This window comes from Prinia subflava, chromosome 3 (assembly GCF_021018805.1).
Source record: "Prinia subflava isolate CZ2003 ecotype Zambia chromosome 3, Cam_Psub_1.2, whole genome shotgun sequence".
In the NCBI taxonomy this organism is placed as follows: Eukaryota; Metazoa; Chordata; class Aves; order Passeriformes; family Cisticolidae; genus Prinia; species Prinia subflava.
In genome coordinates this window covers 47624910-47646557 of record NC_086249.1, presented here as the reverse complement: position 1 = coordinate 47646557, position 21648 = coordinate 47624910, and the positions used below count along the sequence as shown (strand labels likewise).

The following is a 21648-nucleotide window of genomic DNA, read 5'->3' as shown; positions in this document are numbered from 1 at the left end:
TCTCTGTCTTGTCTCATTTACCATGGACCAGTCTGGCAGCCACTGAGCACTTGGGTGACCATAGCTGCTGTCCCCAGACCTGCTACTCTTGCTTTGGCAGCAAGGGACTGCAAAAGTTGTCATTAAGGACTCTGTCCCTGCCTCCATTTTCCTGTGGTTCAGCCGGCTCCTTCTATTCCTCAACAGCAGGTGCTGCAGGCAATCTGTACTACATAACTTTTTCAATACCAGCTTGGAAGCAGGCATCAGCAGGACTGTTTATGAAATCGAACAAATGAATAAATAGATCTTGCTTCATTTATGAAACAGATCAATTTCTGTTTATGAAGAGATTAAGCCCTTTGGAGAAGCTGGCATTATCCATCAGAAGTCTACAGAGCTTTCAAATACACCATCTTTGTAAATTCAAGCTGATAACAAGGATGCTAAACAGACAAGAGCATACTTCAATATATGCACATTAATAATAATTAGCATTTTATATTCATTGCCATGTTGGTTAGATAATTAATGCTTTGTGTTAGACCTTTTAAAGGACTAACGCAAAACCAAAAGAGAAACACCTGTTAAAAGATAATTTTATCCTGGCTAAGGGACAGCTAAACTAAAGGCGGATTACTTTTTGGAGGAAAAACCAACCTCACCAATAAAGTACTGATCAGCAAAGATACTAGCCAAAGAACTACACAAATCTGTTACTCTTTTAGAGAGAACTAATATTTAGCTATCAATAAGATTTAGGTAATACTGAAGTGTACACCTCTTACCTACCACTGGAGATTTTAAAGGCATGGTTTGATACAGTCAAGAAGGATAACCAAAGCCATTCACCGAAGATTTTAATGATAGTGATGTTACATATAGCTCTTACTATGTCAGGAGAGGTTTAGATTGGATATCAGAAAAAGGTTCTTCACCCAGAGGGTGTTTGGGCACTGGAACAGGTTCCCCAGGGAAGTGGTCAGGCCTGACAGAGTTCAAGAAGCATTTGGTCAACACTCTCAGGCACAGTATGCGATTCTTGAAGATGGTCCTTTGCAGGACCAGGAGTTGTACTTTGATAATCCTTATGGGTCCCTTCCAACTCAGAATATTCTGTGATTAATGCCTTGACTTTTTACTCTGACAGCCATATAAAACACATTTATGGCATTTACATTTTCCACAAATGTGTGCCCATAAAACCCTTGGACACTGTTAAATAAGGAATTGAAAAATGGGCCAAGTACCTCAGTAGTGGAAATGAATGCAATTATAAAGAAGCAAAACAGAGATTTAATTTCATTACTGAATAATGAGTTCATTCCATGCCTTTCAAGAAATATTTAACTCACCTGGTTGCCAACTAAAAGAAGATGTTCTCCCAACAGAAAGTCCTTGAGCATATCTTCCATTACCATCATATGCTAGAGAAACAAAACCACAATTTTCACTTGATTTTATGCTCTCGAGTTTATGCATTCACTAATGACAGTGGTATAACAGAAACCTATCTTCAAGGACTTTGGGCCAAATATTTTTCAACTTTATACTTACAGCTACTTATTTCATAGCAAGAGACTCTCAGCCAGTAATAGCAGTGACAATATATCCACTGACTAGAACAATGAAGCATTTACGTCCTCTGCTCAAACTCATTTTGGGCACCTGATTTCCCTAAATACTTTTAATTCTCTGTAATTATTCCTCGTATGTTTCCTTTTAGCCTGGTTGAATGCCTGTCACCCAGAGTGTAAGAACTTTCTTTTAGTTTGTGCCAATTTTCCAGCAATATCCTAGCAGAACATTACAGAAACCAAACAGAGAGAATAAAGGACATATGTTAATTATACACAGATATTTTATTAAACATTAAACACCAGGTCTAACTTAATAACAAATATACTTTTTCTGTTCTAATCAAACTTTAAAGGAAAATAAAGATAGGAAAATGCATGCTCAAGTCTGAAAGTGTTTATGTGTCTTACAAGATGTGCCTAAGTACTCTATTTTTATTAATTCTTAGTTCACATGTGCTTAACTGAAGCCAAAATGCTGGAGGTATACTTTTATATATATATTCAATATCCAATATCATGAAAGGTAACACACACACTGTACATCATTTAACCTTATCTCAGTTCTCACAAATGATTTGCTTAAAAGGATAGAAAGGATTTCAGGATAATGTGGAAATGCAGACTACTTTACTTGCAGTAAAGCAGTGTATCTTTCTCCACTGTATCTAGTAAAAATAGGTCATCTGTAAGTAGGTCACTCAACCTACTTAGAGAAATGAATGATTGTCTTTAAATAAACACAGTATCATCTCATGTCTAGTACTTGATTTAAATAAAAATTAAAAATCAGCAGCTTGCTTATAATTTCTGAGCACAGATATCCTCAGTTTCTGTGTGAAGGACATTTTAAATTTGCAAATCTCTCTAGAACACAGGCTGGGGGTGGGGAAAGAAACTCTTGTAAACACAGCTTAATACCATGAAATCCTAACCAGGCATTTCAAAAGACTACTTTTAAAAGACAACTCAATACACAATTTAAGTGGAGCACTTCAAGGCAAATTATTCTATTTTTGGCATATATATACACTAGAAATTTATAACTGAGGAGAATAAATTTGACCAGTTGTGGGTTTTTTTGGTTTTTTTTTTGTACCAGGACCTAAATTAGTATTGTACCATGATGCATGCAGACATTTAATATTAGCTATTTATGCAAATGACTTGTAAATAGACACATCCATCACCTTTATCAATCCATGTTCTCCAATGCCATAAAAAATTATTCCCATCTCTATGCCACCTGTTGTGGACCAACAGCAATGTCGTTCCATGGCAATATTAAATTTCACTGTAATGTGAATTGTTTCAAGACCAAACATACTACAATGACAAAAATCTATGTGTTTCATTACACTGTGCAGCACTGCAAAGGGCTGAGGACATTTTTTTCTCTGTTTTCAGTTTATTTCTGTAGCTTTTAGGTAATGAAGCACTGCACTAAACTCAAATCAAATTCGTTCTGCAGCAGATTCTGTTAAATGATCATTACAGCACTTGAATGACCAAACTACAAACTAGCAATACAGAAAATAAGAGTAGAATTCATTTAGAAATTGGAACATCTATCCTAACTGGCATTTGGTTGCTGTTTCCTTCAGCATTTAGCAGGTTTAGCTATTCAAAGACAGATACAGAGCAGGTCATTCTCTGCAGCAATTTTAACACAGGTTCCCCGAATAAAATCTGAACACAGTTTTGTCTACGGGTTTTTGAAGCTACAAGCAAGAAGGTAAAAAAAGCAATGCGGGTGTTAAGTGCTAGAAGAACTCAGAATTTCATTTCCAACAGACACAAATTATGTCTTTTATCAAAATGGAAACACAGAACAAAATCTCACATAAAATGTTAGTAGGGAAGATTAAGTCTGTCATCTGTTCCCCTAACATGGTTTGTCAGCCCCTTTAATAGGTGATACCCATGTAGAATAGTCTTTCTGGGGCAAAATTATAAGTGAGGTACGAAAAACGACAAAGAAAATAAAGTATGGAAGCCCATACTAGGCCCCTAAAACAAAAGAATTTCACAAGATCATGTTGTGAGTGTTGCCTTTCAGTAGCAAAATATTCTGAAGGTAACCAAGAGTAAATGTCTTGCTAAGGATACCTTTGAGAGTTTTGAGGCTTCCATGCTAGACAAGGAAGAAAGCTGCTCTACAAAAGGGGTGCTGGAGAAACAGAAACCAAAAAACTCAAAGTCACAAAGCCCTTTCTTTTCCTTGTATTCACTAACCTCTCTTTACTACTACTATGAACAAATTGACACTATCATTAATAACTCCAAAAACTAATTTACTAAGTACTATTCTCCTTGCTTTTCAAATATACAATATTAATTCTAATGCAAAGGAGTGTATTGGGTCTGGTTGAGATGGAGCTGGTTCATGGGTTGGGCACAAAGAGTTACAGTGAATGGGGCGACATCAGTCAGTAGTGGGGTTCCACAGGGCTCCAATTTAAGCCCTGTGCTCTTCAACATCTTCATAAATGACTTGAAAGGGATACTAAAGAATGGGAAGGGGTAATAAGCAAGTTTGTGGATCATACAAAACTGGGAAGAGCTGTTGACTCCCTTGAGGACAGGAAGGCCTGGACAAATTAGAGGGATGGACAGTTGTCACCCATGTTAAGTTTAATAAGGGCAAGTACCAAATTCTGCATCTGAGGTAGGACAACCATGGATGTACAGACAGACTGGGAATTGAGAGGCTGGAGAGCAGTGCCATGGAAAGGGACCTGGGGGTCCTGGTTGATGGACCAAGTTGAACAGGAGCCAGCAGTGCCCTGGCAGCCAGGAGAGCCAATCCTTGCTCTGCTGGGATTTGTGAGGCTGGGGCAGCCTCACAAAAGGGCTGTGTGCAGTTTTGGGTGCCACAATGTAAGAGAGACATTAAACTGCTAGAGAGTGTCCAAAGGAGGGCAATGACAATGCTGAAGGGCCTTGAGGGGAAGCCGTATGAGGAGCAGCTGAGGCCACTTGGTCTGTTCAGGCTGGAGGAGACTGAGGGGAGAGCTCATTGCAGTTACAGCTTCCCCATGAGGGGCAGAGGAGGGGCAGGCACTGAGGCAGGCACTGATCTCTTCTCTGTGGTGACAGTGACAGGACCCCAATGAATGGCCTGAAGCTGTGTCAGGGGAGGTTTAGGTTGGATATCAGGAAAAGGTTCTTGAGGACGGTTGGGCACTGAAACAGGCTTCCCAGAGAAGTGGGCACAGCACCAGCCTGGCAGAATTCAAGAAGCGATTGGGCAATGCTCTTTGATATATGATGTTATTCTTGGAATGGTCCTGTGCAGGGCCAGGAGTTGAACTCGATCTTTTTGAGTCCTTTCCAATTCAACATATTCTATGATTCAGTGAGTTCACTTTCTACTAGCAGCCCTTGCGGTGCTGGTAGCTGGACAGGTGTTGCTAACACACCTTTGGCTCCTGCTGAGCAGGGCTGGCACAGCACCAGCACTGTCTCCCCAGCTTCTCCCTCCCATCAATACTCTGGGGTAGGCAGGGCCCTGGGACAGGACACACCTAGGCCAGCTGGCCCAAAGTAACCACAGGTAAATTCCATACCATATGACATCAGCTCAGAAACAAAAGCTAACAAAAGGGTAGGAGTGGGGGCATTTGTTATTTACTGTGTTTGCCTTCCCAAGCAACCACCACATGTGCTGAAGCCCACAGCTTCCTGGGAAGTGGCTGAATATCACTTGCTGATGGAAAGTAGAGAACTAAACTGTTGTTTTTTCTTTTTGATTGTGCACACACAAACTTTTGCTTTTGCTTAATAAACTGCCTTATCTCAAGCTATGAGTTGTTTTCCAGCCTATTTTCTCTCCCCTGTCCAGGGGGAATGATAGACTGGCTTGGTGGGCAAATTGAGTTCAGCCAATGTCAACCCACCCCAGGGAGGTACAACTTTATGCAACAGGCCTGTAAAACACAGTCTCAGGATGCAATCCACAATCCAGCCCTAAGGATGGATCAGTCCAGTAGGCGTAAACATAAATAAAATGTTCAACAGAATTGTTACAATCTCTTCACGTGGGGATGAAGACATGTCTGAAATGACCACCAAATACTATGAGAAAAATTCAAGACTAAAGAAACTACTTCAGAAATAGATCCTTAAAATTTAGCTAGTACATTATTTACTACACATATGAGAATACCTTTTAGTACACATTTAACAAACTTTTGTAACTCAGAAGTCAGAGATTTGTACTTACTTGTGCATTTTCATAAAACAAAACATCTGGCACTTTCATTTTCTCAGCTGAGTTATAAACTGGCATGGTCACAGACCCTATCTTCAGAATCCCATTGTTTATTTCACCTAGTCGTTTTTCAGGAAACAAGCAAATGCATTTCTTACAACATCTTCTAAGCAGACATGCAATCAATACCTAACATTCATAAGTAACGATTTAGAAATTTTAACAAAGCTGTGGTTTGCAGCAAATTATTTCTATCTAAAGAAAGAGAACACTTGAAAGAGTATCCATTTACAAAAGGTTGCATTATCATCAATTTAAATTCTCTTCAAAACTGTAAAGAAGTGTATTACAATAAATGATGAAAAGGTGATCTTACAGGAGAAGCACCATAAGAAACACCAGAAGTTGTGACCACTGCCTTGGTCTAATTTCACACTCTCACTGTATTGCTGGAATATTATCAATATTGTTAGGCTACATTTCCCCAATCCTCAAGATTTCACACTTCCATTCTTCTGTTGTCTTCCCCTTTCCTACTGTGGAGTGAGGTGCAGAGGTCAGGTAACAAGCACCTGAGTTGGTGCCCAACTGAGAGGGCGAGCACTCCCACCACAGTAGCACAGAGCCACTGCTGATCCTCTCTTTCAGCATGGTATATTTGAAATATAACCAAAAAATCAGTACTTAGGAAAAAACCCAAATAAATAATAACATATGCAATAAAAATTATCTTTTTTTTTTTTTTTTTTTTTTTTTTTTTGCTACTGATTTCTTAATCTGGCATGGTATAAAACTGAAAATACCCTGATTTCTAGACAGATGTTTTTAGCTGTTTGCCTTTATGGCGTGAAACAGAGAAACACAGAAAATTCAAGGGAAGTATCCAGATTAAAAGTAATAAAAGTAAGCAGGCAGCATCACACAACTGGCAAGAGTTCAAATAATTTTGTATACACAGTTTTATATATATATATATAAAATGCGAATAAGAGATATAATAATACCTAGATGGTTTCAGATACATATATATATACCTATGGCTGCATAGATATTTGTATATAGTTACAGACACACACTGCCTATAATAGAAACTATATATCCATTAATACGTCAGTATCTACATGTGTACTTCCATATACACACACATTAATAAATTCATAAAAATAGAATCCACATGAATTAAAACCAAAGATGTGTTTACCACTGTAAAGATCTAACAGTGAAAATACAGAAATCTAATACATCTAGGAACGAACGTACAGAAGAACAAGAGCAGAGATAACACTGGTGAGGCAAAGGAGAGGAAAAACGTAGTGAATGGAAAACGGCAAATTGCTCACAGTACGCTGCCTGACAGAGGATATGAAAAGACATACAGCTAGCAAGAAGGGGGTCACACAGGAATGAGAAAGTAGAAGTGAGAAAAATGCCAGAAGCAGAAATATAGCATAGCCCTGAAGGCTACTACAAATGAGTACAAGCTGGATAAGCTGAAGAAACAAAGATCTGCTCGATGAAGGTGACATGCAACTACTATAGCAATTTAAAGAGAATAAAGAGAATAACAAAGAAGGGTGTGTTAGAATGAAAGCAAATGGGAGCACAAAACTTTTACAAAAATCTCAAAAAACAAAGGTGATTTTAGTGGGAGAGAAAGAAGCAATGGTAAAAAAACAGAATAGAGAAAACTAAGGCTGGAACTGTACAGAGGACTAGCTGTCAGTGATGAAAAGAAATGAAAAAGCAGTACTAAAAGCCTGAGACCATGGATCTTATAGACTGAGAAACACTTAAACATGATGGAAAACAAAATTCCATGAGCATGGAATTCAGCAGACAATACAACATACTGATAGCAGCAATGCATTCTGACAGAACAAAGTCAGAGATGTAATTGAGGCAAATTACATTTGATTTTGAGGATAACTAACACACCTTTAAATGTCCAGCAATATGAATAACATTCATGCAGAGCAGGAAAAAAAAACAATAGCAGAAGCTTACATGTGTAATCCTTTCTCTCTACTTTCTCTGTGTCATCTGGACTTGCTTCAATACCAGAATCCTGGAGATTTTTATGTAAAGCTGATCTGGCGAGGTTTGGTAAAAATCTACAAGGAGAATAATAGAGAGATTGTTTCTTAAGGGTTTTTCTTCTTAAAGTTTTCAGTATTTTCTGTAATCTAAAAATCTAAATCTAATGCAATGTGTAATCTAAAATCTAAAATGAAGATTCATTTGCACCTCCAAACCCTGAATGTCTATTCCTTTCACAATAAGCCTTCCACATTTCACCTGTCCCCAAGGAGAGGAATTGAGCTTCTTTCATAGGCAATGAACTACATTTGGTGTAGTGGTGGTGCACTCTTTTTAAAAGGCTTAAGTGTTATCAAATATTGCAGTAGGGTTGTAATGTAGGGTGGTTTAGAACTAGAGGCATGTAGTGTCCTCACTCACTCACTTATTGCAAGTAAGAGCCATAACAGAAACAAATATTTTTTGGAAATAGCTTCTTTCATTACTCAGTTCACTTGTATCTCAGGTTCCAGATAGAAAGATTAACCTCTGAAGTGTCTCGAACTAGACCCTTTCAGTTTTCCAAACCTTTTGATAACATCTTACTTTCTTTTGAAAAGAGGAAAAAACCCCCAAAAAATCCCCAAACCACAAAAGCCCAAACAAACCAAAAGCCACAAACAAAATCCCAAGTGTTCATAAAACATAAGTCAAACTGGACATTAATATAGCTCTGCTTTGAGTGTTTTTAGACAGTGATGCAATGCTGATAATGGCAACCTAATTTATATAATATAAAGACATATCTCTATAAAGATGGAAAAAGTGTACCAAGTCCTTTCTACTTACCTTCCAGGTTTGAGAATACCACAGAAATATTTTTAAAGAAATTACTAACTTCAAGGAGCAAGACAGCAATTGCATTATTTACTAAAACATATGAAAAGCTATCTTGCATGTTAGCAACTGACTCAGAAGCTCTTGAACTTCACCAAAACTAGCAGTTCTACCTGGAAAGGCAGGCTTTATTAACAGCATCATAAAGGCTTTCATCTGGATGGTGTGACAGTCGACGACAAATTCGCAACAGTTGTCGAGTAGATAAAAATGAGGCCAGTGACTGTGCCTGTCAAAAAATATAGGGTAGTTTAATTATTTAACCCGTTTGAGGGATTTAGAGCAAAGAAGTCAGAAGAAAAACATAATCCAGAAGGAATTATTTCAACTTCTCTCCTGATTCACAGACGCTTTGTGCCTTCTACAGTAACTCATGCACTTTAATAAGCAAGCTTGTAATTCTGTATTTTTTGCAGAAGTCACTGTCATGAAAATCATTATGTCATCAAAAGATTAGCCTTAAAATATCACTTAATAAGCAACAGGAAGAAAAATGTGCTGTGAACTGAAGTTTATGTGCAATATAAACCCCAACATTAATACCAGCAATAAAAAGCAGGTTAGCTACTGTGAAAGGATCAATGTGCTAAAAACTCATCTGCTCTTCACAAACTGCACATGAGCTCCACTTGTAATGCTCTGGCAAAAAGGTCTGGCAGGTTTCTTAGACATATAAACAAGACAACACCAGGCAGCAGTATGGAGATCGTATCACCTCTGCACACGCCTTCTGGGCCGGCCATTACTGGAACACTGTGTCCTTTGCTGTTGTCCACGTGCTAAAACAAATGCTAAAAACTGGATATGATTCAGCAAAGATTTACAGAAATTATTCAATGCTAGGCAAGGCAGACCTCAAACAAACAGCAAAATTTAAACAAACAAACAGAACCAAAAAACAAGCAACCATGTATTTAAAGAAAGATCCAAAGACCGAGAAAGAAATCATTCTATAATTGTATCTACCGGATGAAGGTATCTAATACAAATAGGTTTCTTATTTTAGCAGGAAACACACAACAATGAGTGTGATCTGATAAGTCACGCCATGTTTTGCCTTGGTCAAGTGAAATATTTTAATTAGGTAATTTCAAAATGGTTTGTTTGGGTTTATACAAGTTTATATAAGATTTTTAACTGGATTAAAATGGTCTAAATATATATTGCTGTTTCAATTGGAAAAAAAAATCCTGACATTTGAAATCCAGAGGAAAAAAATAGAGAAATGCAATGATTAATGAATTTCACAGCCTTTTTTCCCCTTAATATTAATTTTTAAGCATGAGAAATATCTTAACACCAACACATTCCCCCAAAAAACAGCAGTTTTGACAAAAAGGCATTTACATTAAAAAATAAAAGTCAGTTCCATGAAATTACACAAAACTTCTCTCAAATTATGAGAAAGGAAAGGATAATATTTTTTAGCATACCTCTGAGCAATGAGCAAGAATTATTTAGATTGGGCTAACTGCAAAGATTACTACTCCTGCTCCTTCTGCTTTCACTGACAGAAGATTGTGAAGCATCTTCTGAACAACCAGTTCACAAGCCAGCACTGTGGACACTGTTATATAAATGATGGCATTTAATGTGTTATTTCAAGACCTACTCAGCCATGACTGAACCAAGGGCAAGGGGGAAGGGCAAATGTTCTATCCTTACTATCCACAGAGGATAGGACCATTGAGGAAAATGGTCCTATCCTCTGTGGATAGTATCCTCTGGTGCATGTATCACATCTTCTGAGTATTTCCAACTGGTAGTTAAGGGTGTTGTCAACAAAATTTCCTCCTCTCTTACCTCATTTGTTTTGTTTTTTTTATATCAAACAGCTGCAAACTCAAAATTGTGTTAGTGACAATTTTTTAAATATGTATCTATGAGGCATCTAATTCAACAGGATCTTGATTATGGTCTCCCGATTCTATTGTAAATCAAGCAAACAATTACAATGACGCAGACAACGCCCACAGAGTGAACAGTCTACAGGTATTCTATTGTTAACAAAATCAATTTAAACAATGGTTAATATTTCAGGATAATCTCTGGCAGAGACTTATTTACTTAGACAATTTTATAAATAGCCTAATATACATAAGGCACACATTTCATCTCTCTGCAGAGGTGTGCTGTTCCCAAAATGTCTCATGTCACTGCTGATCTACAAGAATTCTTTTTCAAACCATACTGTGATTCATTTCTCATTCAGTATCACATAATTCATTTAGATATTTCACAATTCTACAGATATCTACAGATTTGGAAAAGATTTTTGTGATGCTCTATTCAGGCATGGTATGTCTCCAAGTATGTCAAAACTGATACATTTATACATTAGATGTAGGAAGCTCAGTCGATAATTATAACAACTGTCCCAACAGTGTACCTACAAGTCAATTTTGTACTTACTATTTTAAGCTCAGAAGAACATAACAGCCTCTCTCAGCTTCTTAAACAGTAAAACTATAAAAACTATCATCCATGTTAAAATCATGAAGACTAAGGACAAAGGATTAAATTTGTGCACTACTTAAGCTGGTACTGCTGGATTCCATTAAAAACGTTTTTAATTACAAACCCATGCTGTGTTTTAGCTGCCATAGCAATAATTTCTTTTTCTTTTCACCATGACTTAACTGTGTATTTTTAAAGAATTCTATGGTCACTTTGTCAGCAAAACTTTTTTTTTTTGACATTGCTTCTTTAATAGAATTAGTCTATAGTGGCAATGCAGCCAGGAGTTCTGGAGCTTTCTATTTTCTCTGCTGCTGCTGGTCTTTTTATAATGACTACATAGCTCCTGTTGCCCAAAAAACCCCAATAACTTCAGCTACCAATTCTTCAATTACCAAAGCAAAGTAATCAAAAAATACCTGAACACACGTGATTATACACATTAAAAAGGCACCCGAAAGCATCTTTCACTATGAGTCACATACCTAAACTCACTGACATCAGGTGTTCTGTTCTTGATTCTCTGGGATTTGTGCAAATTCCTAAAACTTACGGAGATTCCAAATACACGCACCATAAATCAAACAGCACAGTAATTGCCAGCAACAGCTTTCTGGGGCTAGTTTTCCAATCAGGCAGCCTTTGAAATAACACTATAGCTTAGCACATTTCACCTAGCCTTTGTTAAGACAGTTACAGCAGGAGATAGTAAATTCAAAGAGAAAAAAGAAAAAAAAGGGCTTACAGTGGCATCATTTGTCTCCCGAAGCTTGTGTGTTACTGACAACAACTTTTCCACAGCACCACTGGGTACATTTGGAATCTGGTTGAAAGAAAAACAATATTAATCTTACTGCAAGATATCCAAGTTCCACATATGCAATAAGCATAGAGTTGCCACAGTCACCTTATGACAAAGAGTATTTTTTATTACAGCAGTATTTAATATTAAAATAAGAATTATGCCATTAAAAGAGAAACAGGTATGTTGCTTTCATAAGCTTCAAAAATCAGCTCCTTTATGCTACACTGAAATAGCAATAAATTTTATATGTAGCAAATAATCCTGTTCAGTAAGCAATAGCCAGTAAGTGCCTAAGGTACTGAACGTACTTACCATTTGTTTAATAACTTCAATTTCTTCACTCTTGCTTAAAGATCGAACATTATGAAAAAGAAACAGTGTCAAAAACTCTGGACCCAGCCACTGTTGCATACTACTTCCAATGGCAGGAGGTTCTGCTAAGACCACTATTCTGAAAGAAGGATGGATAGGAAAGATAGACCTGCAAAAAAAAAAAAAAAGAGTTTAAAAATGCATTACCTGACTTAAGGAATGAATATCATTAAATCATATCAGATTAAATTTTTACAATGGATGAAAAAAAGATAAACTGTTGTACTGACACATAGAATAGTATATTCAGGTCATTTGCAATGCAACTTTATTTTTTTAAAAAAAGACACAAGCTGCATAAAACAACTTGAGATTTTTAAAATTTACACATTTTTTATGCTCAGAAGTGTACCCATGTCTCTTCATCTGCAACAGGACCTACATGCCTCAAGATGGACAAATATCACCAACTAAGCTACAGTCTACTGTGCTGTATGTCCGAAATGGGCATATCTCACTCATTTTATGGACTTTTACAAGTGCTTTACCTAGAACAGGGTGTCTCACGGGCAACTCTGGGACAAAAGAAGACCTATCAGAGCTGCAGTAATGAGCAACTTCTTTTGCTGAATTAGACTGACAGAAATGATGACACACTAGAGATTTGCTTAGATACTGTGAAGAGCTGATTTTTTAACAGTTTAGGAACACTCCCTTACAGATGCTCTTTGTGATCCTTGGATTAATATGTCTAACTTCATAACATTCCTGAAAGTTAAGCTTCAAAGACCAAACCAATCACTTCACCTCTGGCTCATTTTAGAGCCAGCACGAGGAGACAGGTCTCTCCAGTGGATGATTAAGATTTACAAGAATTTCAGAATTGCCTTCTGGCTCCTTAAATCAACCAAGCGCAAAAGTCAACACACAACCAGTAGTCTGTCCCTCTCACATTCTTTCAGCACCTCCCAACCATAACTTCAAAGACATCATAGGATAGATCTTTACTTGCTTTATCTTTGCCCAAAATTTTTTTCTAATACCGTTCTGAACTTCCCTTCTTCACCCTATCTGCCTCCGCAGCTTCCTGTGAAAAAACATGCACTGTTCCTGGCTGTAAAAGGTACTTCTATTATTATAATTTTTTAAATCTTTATGGGACTGACCTCCTAGCTTAAGCCAGTTCTCACCTGAGGATTTGGTAACTAATAGTCTTGACTCCACTGAAGATAATGGGAATTTGCAACACAAACTTAAATATACAACTTTTAGATGTGTATGTTACGGCACTAAAAGACTGCTGCCTTGGATTTTTGCCTTCTTCACATCTTTTGTATCCCTTATGTTTGTAATATTTCCACCTTCTCTGAACTGGGCACTTACTGGTACTCATTAATCAGCACACCTGCAAGATTGTAGCATCACACAGAATCAGTGAATAGTCTGAGCTGAAAGCAATCCAGAAGGATCAAGTCCAACTCTTAAGTGAATGACCCATACAGAGATCAGACCTGTGATCTTGGTGTTATCAGCACCTTTGATCAACTGAGATGATCTCCAGAAGCAGCAGAAACAATGGAGCAACACATCAGATACAAAAGCCAGTCAAATTTTGTGCAAGAAGGGCCTGTTTTCATCAACTAATTTTACACTAATCTTATTAAAATAGAGGCTGTTCATTTGGAAAAAGCAAGTGAAATTTGATTAGGCAGTTTATATTGCTGTTACCATGTCATTTTCTATACAAATTACTGAAGACATAAATTGACAAACCTACTGCATAGTTGGCTCATCTGTACATCGCAACAATAAACCCGTGATACAACAGGGCAATTACCACAGTCTCTTGTATCAAAGCAAACAAAGGCAGTGGTATGAGTTATTCTTAGCTGAAAGTCATAAGCTTAGAAACTACTCCCTGATTGATAAAAATAGAAATAGATGTTTGAAAACATCACATGAAAGAGGAACCAATGGGAACGTCACCGTCACTAAGCATAAAAGAAGGTCAGGGAAAATTAGTCAACTTTATTATAGAAGAAAGTATTTCCTAGATAGGATAAATACATACACTTTCAGACTTACCTTCCCTAACCTTACTAAGAAAAAAACCAACCATCAAATTCTGGCTCTTGTGCAATACATAAGAGAACACAATAGGAATCAACTTTTCAGGTGAAGGAATTGTATTTCTTTTGTATCATTTCCTGGTAAAGGAATCACATTTCTTTTGTATCATCTCCTAGTCACTGTCCTCAAAGGTCTTCATGGGGACAGCCAGAGAGGGCACAGAAAGAAGTGAGAGGAGAGCAGGTGCAAAGTCAGGGCAAGCTAACTTGGTGACATCAGTTCACTGACGTACTCTCTAGACTTGGACAACATCACTGCTTTTAGGTTTCCAGGCTGTAAACATGAAAAAAACTATTTGGCTATTTCAAAAGCCTATTGTTTGGAGTGATGTTTGCGATGCTGAAAATATCAGGCTATGTGCATTATTAAACAAATACCGTAAATGACTCACTTCTACAGAGCTCTGTAAGTTCCCATTTTCCATCAGCACAACTGCAGAGCTTAAAAGTTGTTCCATCACATTACAGATCAAGTCTCAAAAAGAATACAATATAGAGAGCTCCTACATGGAGCTGTACTTCATAGAAAAGAAATCTTTGACATGACAAGAAATCTTGTGGGTTTTACAGATGAAGACAAAGTAAGTGTATCTCATTAAAAACTTGGCATCTTTTAAATTAATGAGCCTCAAACACAGGGAGGATTTTATGTTAACTGATTCATGCAAAGAGTCTCTATCCTTCTCTCCATTAAACATTTATTGACAATACAGGCAGCAAGGCACTCTCCTAATAAAATGAGTGTCCCTCTTTTGACATCACTGTTTAATTTCAGCCAAGGACTACCACCATTGCTCTTACAAAGCAAATCACACACATTAATCAGGGTGATTTTAGGGAAAGATTTTCTTGTTATTGACCATGGTTCTGAACAATTGAAGCTTCTCATAAAAAAATCCAAAATAAACTAAAATAAACCCAACCAAAACAAAACAAATAAAATAAAATGCCAAATGGCATTTCCAATGCCACATTTTGTAAGACCAAACTATTTTTGGTTATCTCTTCTGGTAACATGATTTAATAAAGCTCATTTTCTATTAAACTTTGTAAGTTGGGAATTATTGTAACACTAGGACCCAAATGACCTATTGTTATTTTCTTGCTGTTTCTTTTAAATTTCACCACAGTCTAACATTAACAGATGACTTTATCCTAAAATTCACTAAACTGGAAAAAAGCCAAACCCCTAAACAACAAATGAAGTAAAAGATAAAAATGTAAGCAATTAAAAATTCTATTACTTGTTAAATTCACTCCCTGCCACATTTCATATTTGTCTTATCTACTGTGCATTCCATTCAACCTAACCACATGGAAAAGAATCCACTGTCTGCAAGGCATTAAAATCACCCGTGCATTATGAGAGACTTTTTAGTTTTTGAACTATCCTATTATGTACCTACTCCTACATTTTCCTATAACAGCTGCCTTTCACATCAAGAACTTAGCATCTGTGTGTGTTGAGGGGGTACACACACATAAACAGGTTAAATACTGCATCCTGAGACAAACACTTCACTGTTTGATTTGTAAAGGCTGTGTGCTACCTTTACAGTATCTGTCTTGGTGAAGTAATGTATGATTACAGCAGAAATTCCATGCAGAAATCTCGGATATGCACACTACTTGGACACACTTTCTCTTACTCTTTGAACTTGTTCAGGGAAGTAAATCATGCAGTCATTAAATGAGTAAGGTATCAGCAGATATAATTTCCTTCTATGTAAAATATCTTTAAGGACCATCTGTCACTTTCTCAAGGGCAGCTTCTTTTCTTCTCCTTAAACTCATAAACATGAATTCTTAGTTTCCTCAGAGGAGAGAATGTGTTCTATGACCATTTGCTAACTTCACAGTCAAACTGGCAGAACAAAAAATATAAGAAAAAGGACTCTGTAGGACTCTCAAGTTACTTTGTAGCTTAGAGGCTTTCAGGAGGCCAAGGAGTATGTCCCAAGGGCAATGCACTGCTTGCACTTGCCACTCCTGATACAGCAATTGCATCCGTCAGCCTAAGGCCCTTCTTAGAAAAATGAAATTTCTTCTACAGATGTAAAAATGGAATGATATAATAGTGAACATGTTACTCAATGACAATAATTAATCTCATTTAAAATCAGAATGTATTTTATTAGCTCTTACAAAAGTCATAAAACTTGAAATGTTGTCAAAAATACAACCTATGAGTAATAGTGCTCTAATCTACAAAAATTGAAAACTGAAAACCAAACCATACTTTCCACTTTGTCCAGCACCTCTAATAACATCATCATGGTTTAAGCACATTCACATTCTCTACTGTAATGCTGTCTGCATTTGTACACAGAGGCATGTGATTTCTCTAGATCACAATATGATCTGAAATATCATCCCTTTAGTAAAAAAAAGTCAAGCAAACCTCTTGATTCTCTTCTTCTTTCTCTTCTACTACACATATGAGTATTCTGACTATTGACACACTAAAGATTAAAGGCACTAAAACTGCAGGAACATATTAATATTCCCTTATTGGAAAATTTAGTTTAGGTAGACAATTAGGTAGACTCAAACACTGCAGATTCAGTCCCAACAAAACTGAGAATGACAACACATATTCCACAGGCCTGGCAAAAAGCAGTTGCACTGAAATTACTTTAGTCAGATCCAGCAAATCAGGACAAGTAAAGCTGTCTTTTATCTTCAGAAATCCATCTCAGGCCACTAGTCCCAGTCATTGGCATGCAGCAAGAGAAACATCTCTCATCAATATGGAAAGCAGCTCTCAGCTGCGATTTAGGTAAGAATTTGCTCAACCGATCTGCTAATAAATTCATATTATAACATACTCTATTTAGCTTCTCCAAAGACAATATATTGCAGACAAAGGAGGGATGGTGAGCACTGATGATTAAATCAGCTGTCAGTACCTCAGATATGATTTGATGGATTAATTCTGTTGGATTCTGAAACTTTGGAAGGTACTGAAGTTTGCAGTGACTGGTAACTACTGCTGAAGAGGATGAGTAGCAAGGACAAATACAGTCCTGGAATCAAACAGCAATTATTGACATTTCATCCTGGAGTCAGTTAAAAGGCAGTGGTGTTTTCAGAATATGGAAGGCACCAAAACCAGATGAGGTCCTGGAACACCTTTCAGTTTCTCATTGGCTGATGAGAACAGTACCCTCTCTATAGAGGAGCCAAAGAAGACCAAAGCCAAAACCAAAGAAGCAGTTACATGTTTGCATTACTTTAACCTAGCTTTTTTATTAAGTCTTTACAGAAAACAAGGGCAGATTGAACACTTCACCTAGGAGGTGAGGATTCTCAGCAAAATGGACTTCAGATAATTCAGGAGCAAGAATTTTCGTCTGCATGCAAGATGGCGCTAAATGGTCACACTGAACTTCCATATATAAGAATGCCTACACAATGGGGTATCTGTTTGTTTCTAAGACCAAGTACTAATTAGAAATGGATTCTTGTGTAGTACAAAAGACACCCTTTGCTTATGGATTAGAGAGTGAAAGCTGACTGTCAGCCGAACAGATAATTAAGAGCTTAGCAACTCAGCAACATGATATTACAAAATACTGAGGTGGTTAGACAAATGCAGTACATTGAGATCTAAAGGAAAGAGAGACAATTTTTCAAGGAAATCAAAAAACCCCCCAAGTTTTGGAGTAAAAGACAGTAAAAGTAATGCATGATTACCATTGAACAGCTGAACCAAAAGGTTACTCAATGAGGCTGAAAAGGAAAGTAGATACAGAGGCAACACAAATGAGAAGGGTCTGCAGTACAATCATTAAAGAAGACAGTTTGGACAGTGCTCATGGGTCTAATGGATAATGAAGATTAAAGGGAGTCCACTGCCAAAACAGCCATGGTTAGAACAAAAAAGGACGTGTAGGATCCAGATGTATACCTCTACTCTTCTGAGAGAGATTTGATCCACTAGGAGAGGCAGCTCTGAAGACGAACATGTGATGAACTGTCCGGGTTTTTGGAGTATATTGGCAATGAACTAAAGGGTGCTAGGCAAAACAGTACAGCCACTGCCATTCTGCCTGAAAGCAGCTTGGACAAGACCATGAACACAGAGCAGGGAGGAGACTGGCACAACAGACATATTTTGTGGCACAAAGTCCGATGCAGTGTTGTGATACCATCCCAGATAGGCCCTTGGAGGTTTTTTGCTGCTCTTTCCAAAGTCTGTGCTTAAAATCCCGATAAACAGAACACTTCCTTGATATATAGCTCTTCACTCAACAAACAAATGCAGGAAATGACCATCTAGCCAGGTGTATGGCCTATGCAGACTGGATAGAATTTGCAACAATTAGGCTTAGAATGAAGTTTGAGTTTTTTGTTGGTTTTGGAGGAGCAGTTCTTGCCTTTGTTTTTTTTTAACCCACTGTATTTTGATCGAAAAGGAAACCAGAAATATGGAAACAACTAGGAAGTAAAAGAAAAGCAGCTTTCCTAAAGGGTGGACTATGGAGATCAAAGGAAAAAATCTGATTCAGTAAGACAATTGAGAAAAAATGTGTGGCACATGATGAATGTACCTCCTGCTATAAACCCATCAGGCCTCTTCAAAGTTTGGACACACACACACACCCTGCCGCATTAATATGAGCACGGATGTCTGACATAAAACTTCAACTGTCTTTTCAGAGGATAGATCCATTTCAGAATCACAATATGTTTAGCTCCCTATATATTACTGAATATTAGATTGCATTTGTACTGACACATAACCAACAATATTCCTCCCACTAACTAAAATCAGTCAGCAGCGTTTGATCATGTATCAAGTAAGGCCTCAGAGGACTAGAAAACATTTCTATCTGGGGAATGTTTCTAGCAGACAAGTGGAAGTAAAGGAACAAAAAGAATAAGCATAATGGGTCCCAACCCATCCTTAGGATTTCCTGCCCCATATTAATTGTAAATTAAATACCAGCTATCTAGCTCATGAGGCAAAAGAAATAACAAGTAGTATTTAACTTCCATTTAGTTTTATTTTGCAAGCCTTTAAATAAAATGTTCCAAAATTAAGTACTATACAGCTTTGTATCTATTTTTGTACCTACTTAGAACTTCTCTTCAATTTCGAACTCCTTCTCTTAAAGGATATTGAATGTTTTTCTTTTAGTTCAAGCACTCTAAACAGGATATAATTTTGCCATACCACAAAAAGAAATAGAGTTCAGGAGGAATTTGATGTTTAAAAGATCAAATCTTAGCAATTAGAAGGAATCAGATTAACAGAAAAGCATTCTGCAGTTTTTTTATTAGACAAAAAATTATAAAATTGAAATGTTGTTTGCATTCTATTGTCATAGGTCATACTTTACCTTTCCTGTAGTTTCTCATCAGAGAGCTGCAATTCTTCTTTTAAGTTTTGGTATCTATCTTCCCTTAACAATCTGGTGCCATCATAGAGAGTCAGTTCTCTGTCATGTATTAGTCTGAAAATAAAGAATAAGCTCTATCTTGCCTTTGATTGATTTTTGTAATACATACAACAACTAAGGGTGTTTTCAAAAGTTATCTCAGTTAACATACACCTCAGTAAAAAGAAAAAGTGATACCAATTCATGATGCATCCAGGCATGGAGGTAAAACAATATATGTAAGTTTTAGCACAGTCAGTCAACTCAGTTTTTTACCATAAACCCATACGGTAAGAACATGAAAAATAAGATAATCTGTCTTACCAGTGGAGTGTGCATAAACAGCATGAAACTGCTTTTTTGTTATGCTTGTACCAAGTAATACACTTATTTCTTGAAATGCTATCTTTCAGCTGGTGTTCATGATTAACATACGTAGAGACCCAGCTTTTATTTTGTGATATGCAGATATGTTGATTAGCTATAATGCATGCACATGGCAGAATTAAAAATCAGAAAGGAAGACTGAACAGATGAAAAGGCAAAAACATAGGCAAGTAGAAATCTCTGTTCTGTCCTACTGCATATACATAAGAGAAAGAAAAAAATGCTTTTACTACAACATGCTTTTAAAGCTCATGATGTCCTTTGATTTGCAAAGGCAGTGTATGATGCTTGCATATGAAATTACATAAAAATTTGACCTGACAGTAAAAATAATTATTACCATAGTACTTGCTATTATTGTGTTCTGCAAAATTAATTTTTCATTGAATTATGAAATAATGTTTAGAAAGAGGTCTTTGCAATCAATATAAAGTATGCTATGTAACATATTTTATATTATAACATGCTTGTTTAGAAGCAGAATGCACTCAAAGTGTTTCAAATGTTTTCTGAGATCTCGCATTTTAAAATTGTTGCACAAATATTACTAATTTTCAGATGTCATAATTCTAGAATAAAATCTAGCTCATTCCAAAATTCAGACTTACACTCTATATTTACAACAGGATGAAATTTCCTGTAATATTTTAGGCTTACAGAAAATTCAAGAATTGCTTCTTCTCTTGAGTTAATAATGAGCACTACATAGTCCACGAAACGTCAATGCTCAGCTTGATCTTTCCAGTATTCCTGAAGTTACAAAGCCATATTCACCAGCAGGAACTTAAGGTCTCAGTATGCATGCACTCAATACACACATCACGTGCACCTGACTTATCCAAGCTCACACCCTGACCTTTGGAGCACAGCTAGAGTGCCAGGGTTAATTCGATGAATGCCATCAAGAAGAACAAGCTTTCCCTCCAGAGCTGCAGTGACAAGCGGCGACGGTCTCCAGGCGGTGTCTCCATTCGGAAGAGTGTACCTCTGCTGCAGCAAGTCTCTAGCTGTCATATCCTGGAAGGATCAGTCCATCAAAAGAATATATTTATGATCTATTATCTTAAATTACAACTACATGCTTTCTCCTTAAAAAAACTGCATTCTGTTCTTCCCAAGAATATAGGTAGATTAGCAGGAAATCTTCAATTACTTTTCCAAAGAGTATTAGAAATACGCACAAATCTACTCACAAAATGCTGAATACTCTTTGGAAGTTCTAGACTTGCCAATATCACCTCTTTGAAACAAGAGCACAACTCCTTCTCCCCCCTGCCCCTTAACAAAACACAAGCATATGACAAATTGTACACAGCCCTGTGTACAGAAGGGGGCAGCAATTTACACCTGGAGCAAGCAAGAATAATTTCTTTCATATGGAAGCCACCTGAAAGAGCAAAGATTTTATCATTAATCTTGAACACCAACCAGCATGACATTCCACCTCTCAGCAGGAAAATACAGTGGAAGCATCTGAGAATAATAGACAGGG

The 21648-nt window shown here is 37.0% G+C and overlaps 1 protein-coding gene across 2 annotated transcripts in view; it reads right to left on the bottom strand.

Moving 5' to 3' along the window:
• Positions 1-21648, bottom strand: part of VWA8 (von Willebrand factor A domain containing 8) — a 178181-nt gene that overhangs the window by 105624 nt on the left and 50909 nt on the right. For both annotated transcript variants that reach the window (XM_063392166.1, XM_063392167.1), the window contains exons 13-20: positions 21013-21173; positions 19731-19844; positions 12257-12425; positions 11885-11962; positions 8796-8911; positions 7774-7880; positions 5782-5888; positions 1335-1406 (exon numbers count right to left, since the gene is read on the bottom strand). In XM_063392166.1, the coding sequence (XP_063248236.1) occupies positions 1335-1406; positions 5782-5888; positions 7774-7880; positions 8796-8911; positions 11885-11962; positions 12257-12425; positions 19731-19844; positions 21013-21173 (924 nt within the window). The remainder of the gene's footprint in view (positions 1-1334; positions 1407-5781; positions 5889-7773; positions 7881-8795; positions 8912-11884; positions 11963-12256; positions 12426-19730; positions 19845-21012; positions 21174-21648) is intronic.